Raw genomic sequence first — 7,745 nt, forward strand, 5'->3', positions numbered from 1 at the left:
TTTTTGGCCAGGGCTGGGTTTGAACCTGCTACCTCTGGCATATGGGACCGGCGCCCTACCCTTTTGAGCCACAGGAGCCGCCCCAAGTTTGCTCTTTTTCCTGCTATGGGTTGTCAGTGATTAGACCAAAAGCTTATGAAGTAATTCTTCAGAGATTTATTGCAAAATTAAGTTTGAGCTCTGTACTTAGCCCCACCTTATGTCTCTAGCGTTCATACTGATTGCCATCTGTGTTTTTCAGTAATGGCTATGCAGATGCAGCTTGAAGCAAATGCAGATACTTCAGTGGAAGAAGAAAGTTTTGGCCCACAACCTATTTCACGGTTAGAGGTATGTGCTTAGTTGCTAATTTTCAAATTAGCTATACTAGATTCTTTTACTTAGTTGTAGAAGTAGTCTAATGAGAGATAACACAGTGTTTACCTAAGCCATAGGTTTACCACTAAGGTCAAGACCCAAGTTAGAATTTTTAGGAGAGTTATCAGGATCCTATGGAAAGACTCAAGGTTGTTGCTAAAATGTGGGGCCAGGCCTCTTGTGTCAACAATTCCCCTACTTTCTCAGTTTTCCTGCTCAAACCTGATTGTCAGAAATTAAGGCCTACCATCACATGGTGGAGTGCTGTTTAGGGAGTTACAGTGGCCTAGACTAGTTATGCCAGGAGCAGAGAGAGCATCTTCCCTTCATTAACCTCATTTGTACTGACAGCTGTCTTTGACCAAGAGAAGAGCTTGGAGGTATTAAGGTGTAAGAGCCCAGCTCTAATTTAAGACACTATACAAGACTAGCACTGGAGCTGGGACCTTGTACTATTTTTGCCTATTGTACAAGGCCTAACAATTAGGTTCACAAATTTATCCTATAAAAAGTGCTACGTACTTTATTGCTGAATATCACTAGGGTCACCTTTGAAGTACTCTCCTTGGGAAGCTATGCACTGATGCATCTAGTCCACCCTTCAAAGTGGAGTTGTCATATTACCCTTAATGTCCTGAATGTCATCAAAATGACTTCCTTTCATTATTTCTTTTATCTTCTGGTAAAGAAAAAGTCACTGGGGAGCCAGATCAGGTGTGTTGGGAGGGTGGTTCTGATACAGTTATTTGTTCACTGGCCTAAAAACTCCCTCACAGACAGTGCTGTGTCAGCTGGTGCATTGTCATGACACAAGAGCCATGAATTTTTGGTGAAAAGTTCAGGTCATTTTTGTTTAATTTTTTGATGCAGCCTTTTCAGCACTTCCAAATAGTAAACTTAGTTAACTATTCAGTTGGTACAAATTCATAACAAACAAGCCTTCTGGTATCAAAAAAGGTTAGTAACATTGTTTTGACTCTTGAGTTGGACCGACAGAACATTTTTGGTTGCAGAGAATTGGCTGACTTCCACTGTGACTCTGATGCTTTGTTTCTGAGTTGTATTAGTACACCCATGTTTCATCACCAGTGATAATAGCCCAAAACATCATCTTGCCTTTGTCTAAAAGGTCTTGGCAATTTTGACTGTTCTTTGCTTTTGTTCACTGGTGAGCGCTTTCAGAACCATTTTTGCGAATGCCTTTCTCATGCCAGGATTTTCACTTTAGATTTTTCTGTTTCTCTATTGATGTTTACTTGGTCTCACAGTCAGCTGAGGATTTAGACCAGACATCCTCAAACTATGGCCCACAGGCCATATGCGGCAGCTGAGGACATTTATCTGGCCTGCCAGGTGTTTTTGCCACCACTTAGCAGCCAACTTGTCCTAGGGCCTGCAGTCCGGCCCTCCAACTGTCTGAGGGACAGTGAACTGGCCCCCTGTTTAAAAAGTTTGAGGACCCCTGATTTAGACACACAGTTTTGTACAGTGCAGCCGATTTAAGCCCTTGGTGGTGAGTTCATGAACTTAATTGTCAGTCCTCATTGCTGATTTTGGCTGAAAGAAGTAAGAGAAAAAGCCTTGATTCTTCTTTCTTTTGCATATTCCTTGCTTCTCTCAGTAAAGCTTAAGACTCTATTTTTTTATTTATTTAATTTTTTTTTAGGAGATGGAGCCTCACTCGGTTGCCCTGGATAGAGTGTTGTAGCATTATAGCTCACAGCAACTCTTGGGCTCAAGAGATTCTCTTGCCTCAACTTCCCAGGTAGCTGGGACTATAGGTGCCCACCACAATGCCCAGCTATTTTTTTTAGAGATAGAGTTTTGCTTTTCCTCAGGTTGGTCTCGAACTCATGAACTCAAGCAATCCCGTTGCCTCAGCCTCCCAGAATGCCTGGTTAATCTTTTTTTTTTTGCAGTTTTTTGCAGAGGCTGGGTTTGAACCCACCACCTCTGGCATATAGGGCGGGTGCCATACTCCTTTGAGCCACGGGCTCCGCCCCTGGTTAATCTTTTAAATTTTTGTAGAGACATCTTCTTGCTATGTTGCTCAGGCTGGTCTTGAATTCCTGGCCTCGAGGTGATCCTCCCGCCTCAGCCGTCCAAAGTTCTAGTATTAAAAGGTGTGAGTCACCTCACCTGGCCAGTCTTTCTCACTCTATTTTTTTATAGGTTTATTTTATTTTATTTTTTATTTTTGGCCCCGGCTGGGTTTGAACCCACCACCTCCGGCCGATGTCCTACCCTTTTGAGCCACAGGCGCCACCCCCTTTCTCACTCTTAATGTCAGTTCTGAGAGCAGTGCTTTCCAGTCATTGGTCATCAAAAAGGGAATGGATGTGCCAAGATAGTGCTCTCTTCAATTCTGTGTACCCTGGCATAGTGTAAAAGTATCATTTTCAATGTGTGCTTGTTGTGGAAAACATTGGTTTAAAATGGCCTTTTAAGAATATGTTCCAGCTCCATCCATGTAAACATGAAAAAGGTACATAGATGGAGCTATAATATATTATTAGCAAAGTATCTCAAGAGTGGAAGAAAAAGTATCCAATGTACTCAGCCCTACTATGAAACCAATTTATAGCTTTCATATGAAAACTATAACCCAATTATAGCCCAAGAAGAAGGAGGGAGGGGAGGGGAGGGGGAGGACAGGGGGAGGGAGGGTAATTGGTGGGACCACACCCAGGGTGCATCTTACAAGGGTACATGTGAAATTTACTAAGTGTAGCATATAAATGTCTTAACACAATAACTAAGAAAATGCTGTGAAGGCTATGTTAACCAGTTTGATGAAAATATTTCAAATTGTATATAAAATCAGCACATTGCAAAAAATAAAATAAAGTGGCCTTTTAACCAGTGACCAGATTTTAACATTGGTAAAGTGAGACACCATTGATCGGGGGTGGGAGGGGTGGGGGGTTGGGCGAAGGGGGTGGAGGTGATGGGGTGGAGGAGGGGTGTGTTCTTGATTAAAAATTTGATCTATATGGAGCAACAAAAATTTTCATAGCACGCAAAAATAGTATTTTAATTTTTTTTTAATTTCAACATAAGTACAATTTACAAATATAATACATTAAAAAAAATTATGTATAGGGCGGTGCCTGTGGCTCAAAGGAGTAGGGCGCCTGGGCAGGAGGGGGAGTAGAAAGTTTACATTAGCCTTTTCATTTCCAGATGAAGTTACATTAACCTCTTCATTCCCAAATGGAGTTAATTAACGTTTTCAGCAGCCTAGGAAAACCGTATAATCCCTTCCCGTTGTCCCACCCTTCCCTAGATTGTTGTACATCTTTCCAAAAATCTGGACTTTTTAAAAACGCTGTGGGACCCAGACAAATGGTTAAAAAACAGGACATCTGGTTACCTTACTTTTAGGGCCCAAGGTCTCATTGGGTCATTATTTGTAATTAGGTCATTATTTGTAATCATTCACAAAAGGTTTGGAGTTGCTGGTTTAAAACTAATTATCAGTTAAGAGGTTTTTTTTGAGACAGAGTCTCACTTGGTCACTTTGTCACCCCCAGTAGAGTGCTACGGCTTCATAGCTCATAGCAACCTCAAACTGTTGGGCTCAAGTGATTCTCTTACCTCAGCCTCCTAAGTAGCTGGGATTACCGGCACTCGCCACAGTGCCTGGCTATTTTTTGTTTGTTTTAGAGACAAAGTCTCACTTTATTGTTCTTGGTAGAGTGCTGTACCATCACAGCTCACAGCAACCTCCAACTCCTGGGCTTAGGCGATTCTCTTGCCTCAGCCTCCTGAGTAACTGGGACTACAGGCGCCCACCAAAACCCCTGGCTATTTTTTTGTTGTTGCAGTTTGGCCAGGGCCAGGTTTGAACCCACCACTCTCGGTATATGGGGCTGGCACCCTACTCACTGAGCCATAGGTGCTGCCCACCTGGCTATTTTTTTTTTTAGAGATGGAGTCTCGCTCTAGCTCAGGTTGGTTTTGAACCTGTGGCCTTGGCCTCCCAAGTGCTGGGATTACAGGCCTGAGCCTGGCCCTAAGAGTTATTGTTAATATACATGACATAGTGCTAGTTTAAAACTAATGGGTTTGGTAAAGAACAGGATTTTTTTGTTTGTTTGTTTTGGTTTTGAGACAGTCTCATTTTGTCATCTGTGATTGTGTGCTATGACATCATAGCTCACAGCAACCTCAAATTCTTAGGCTTAGGGAATCCTCTTGCCTCAGCCTCCTGAATAGCTGGGACTACAGGCGTCTGCCACAGTACCCCACTATTTTTGTTAGAGATGGGATCTTTCTCATGTTTAAGCTGATCTTGAACTTCTGAGCTCAAGCAATCTACCCACTTTGGCCTCCCAGAGTGTGAGGATTACAGGTACCATCCCAGCCCTTGAAAAGGTTGATAATTTGTTATTAAATACCTCATATGTAGGATATACTTCTTGGTTTTTGCATGTAGTACAGTTGGCCCTCTGGATCCACATGTTTTCACATCACCAGGTTCTGCCAACTACAAATTGAAAATATATTAGAAAAACCAATAAAAAATTAGAGTACAACAATAAAAAATAATATGAATTGGCTCGGTGCCCATAGCTCAGTGGTTAGGGTGCTGGCCACATGCACCAGGGCTGGTGGGTTTGAACCTGGCCAGGACCTGGTAAAACAACAATACCAAAAAAATAGCTGGGTGTTGTGGCAGGTGCCTATATAGTCCCAGCTACTTAGGAGGCAGAGGCAAGAGGATCTCTTAAGCCCAAGAGTTTGAAGTTGCTGTGAACTGTGACGCCACGGCATTCTACTGAGGGCGACATAGTGAAACTCTGTCTCAAAAAATAATAATAATAATATGAATTTTAAAAATACAGCATAACTATTGACATAGTGCTTAATTTTGTTAGGTACTATAAGTAATCTAGAGATGGCTTAAACTATATGAGGACGTGTGTGGTTTACAAGTATATATATATGTTACGTCATTTTATATAAGGGACTCACCATCTACAGATTTTATTATTTGCTAGGGATTCTGAAAGCAATCTTGTGGATAGCAAGGGGCGACTGTATTACAGTTTTTCAAACACTTCTGTGAAATACATAGGGTGTATATTATCTGCATTAGACAGATGAGAGAACTGAAACTGAAATTTGTCCACGGTTTTCTTCACTTACAGCAATGTGGCATAAATGCAAATGATGTGAAGAAATTGGAAGAAGCTGGATTCCATACTGTGGAGGCTGTTGCCTATGCACCAAAGAAGGAGCTAATAAATATTAAGGGAATTAGTGAAGCCAAGGCTGATAAGATTCTGGTGAGAACAAATATTACATATTTGACCTAAGGAGGACTTAGGGGAAATAATACAATAGGGTAAATAATAAAAGGTGATCTTTCTCCTTCCATTCCTCATTCTCCTGTCATCCTTTTCTCCTTTCCAGAACCATATTACTAGTTTCTTAACTTTATATATGTCTCCTTGCATAGATTTAAATTTTCTGTAGAGAATTCCAGTTATCATGGGATTTGACATAAATACTACAAATTTTTTTTTTTTTTTTTTTTGTCACCCTTGGTAGAGAGCCATGGTGTCATAGCTCACAGCAATCTCAGACTCTTGGGTTCAAATGATCCTCTTGCCTCAGCCTCCCAAGGAGCTAGGACTACAGGTGCCCACCACAACGCCAAGTTGTTCTTTTGTTTTTACATAGAGTCTCACTTTCTGACCTCTGAAAGAGTACCAGAGACACCATAGCTCACTGCAACCTCAGACTCTTAAGCTTAAGTGATTCTCTTGCTTCAGCCTCCCAAGTAGCTGGGACTACAGGTAGATGCCACAATGCCAGGCTATTTTTCTTTTTTTTTAAGAGACAGGGGTCTTGCTCTTGCTCAAGCTTGTCTTGAACTCCTGAGCTCAAGCGAGTCACTGCCCCTGGCCTCAATGCGTTTATTTTTCAACTGTAGAATCAACCTACCATCTATTATAGAAATCATATGTATAATTACAAAGTAAGATGTGAATGTCTTGACTTTGACAATGTAAAAGAAAAGATACAGATAATAGAGATGGGAAGTAGACATGTAGGGAGAAAAGGTAGAAGGACAAATACATTCTTATTTTACAAAGTAGAAAGTGAAAAGATACGGTCTGTTTGTTTTAACAGGAGATGAAAATATAAATATGGACTGAGTGCATGTTTTTGTCATAAATCAGGTGAGGGACATATGCTTGGACCTGTAATACTTTTTTTAACTATGTAAATGTATTAGTTGGCAGTTTAAAGACTGATCTTTATGAAGTCTTTGAATTAGATTATCTTTTTTTTTTTTTTTTTTTTTTTGAGACAGAGTCTCACTGTATTACCCTCCGTAGAGTGCCATGGCATCACAGCAACCACAAACTCTTGGACTTAAGTGATTCTCTTGCCTCAGCCTCCTAACTAGCTAGGACTATAGGCACCTGCCAGGGCAATTTTTTGTTGTAGTTGTCTTTGTTGGTCAGCTGGCGTGGGCTGGGTTTGAACCCGCTACCCTCGTGTATGTGGCTGGTGCCCTAACCGCTGAGCTATAGGCACTGAGCCGTTTTTGCATGATTTTCTAAAGAGAAATTATTCTGGATGTTTTGTTATATGTTTTCTTTTCCCACCACATGCCTAGTTCTTCTTTTACTAATACTATTTTTTTGCTTTAACATTTCTCATTTTCCTAGGCTGAGGCTGCTAAATTAGTTCCAATGGGTTTCACCACTGCAACTGAATTCCACCAAAGGCGTTCAGAGATCATACAGATTACTACTGGCTCCAAAGAGCTGGACAAATTACTTCAAGGTATAGTAATCCTTTAGCTATACAATAAACACTAGTTAGCAAAACGAATTCTGTCATCTAGGCGGTGGTGTCATCATAGCTCACTGCAACCTCTTAACTCCTGGGCTTAAGTGATCCTCTTGTCTCAGCTTCCCAAGGGCCTATGGGTGTTTGCTCTAATGCTGAGTTAATTGTCAAATTTTCTGGGGTCAATTAATGTTTGTTTTTTGGTTATTCTGGATCAAGTCTCACTGTTGGCCAGGCTGGGGTCCCATGGCATCAGCTTAGCTCACAGCAAGCTCAAACTCCTGGGTTTAAGGGATCTTCTTGCCTCCGCCTCTGAGTAGCTAAGACTACAGGCACCTGCCACAACACTAGGCTAATTATTTTTAGTAAAGACAGGGTCTTGCACTTGCTCAGGGTGATTTTGAACTCCTGAGCTGAAGTGATCCTCCCACCTCGGCCTCCCAAAGTGCTAGGATTATGGGCATGAGCCACCACACCTGGCTATAGCCCTTTTCAAATTGCTACTTAACAACATTATATACAGTTTTATATCTTGATTATTGTAGTTAGATGAAGCTACACATGTGATAAAATTGCAT

At 41.3% G+C, this 7,745-nt stretch overlaps 1 protein-coding gene across 1 annotated transcript in view; it reads left to right on the forward strand.

Moving 5' to 3' along the window:
- The first annotated feature begins 243 nt into the window (after positions 1 to 243).
- RAD51 (RAD51 recombinase) overlaps positions 244 to 7,745 on the forward strand; it is a 39,011-nt gene continuing 31,509 nt past the window's right edge. Inside the window, exons 1-3 of the mRNA XM_003791822.3 lie at positions 244 to 330; positions 5,511 to 5,648; positions 7,044 to 7,161. Of these exons, the coding sequence (XP_003791870.1) occupies positions 244 to 330; positions 5,511 to 5,648; positions 7,044 to 7,161 (343 nt within the window). The remainder of the gene's footprint in view (positions 331 to 5,510; positions 5,649 to 7,043; positions 7,162 to 7,745) is intronic.

The sequence above is a fragment of the Otolemur garnettii genome, unplaced genomic scaffold (genome assembly GCF_000181295.1).
Source record: "Otolemur garnettii isolate 467f Iridium unplaced genomic scaffold, OtoGar3 scaffold00050, whole genome shotgun sequence".
Taxonomy (NCBI): domain Eukaryota; kingdom Metazoa; phylum Chordata; class Mammalia; order Primates; family Galagidae; genus Otolemur; species Otolemur garnettii.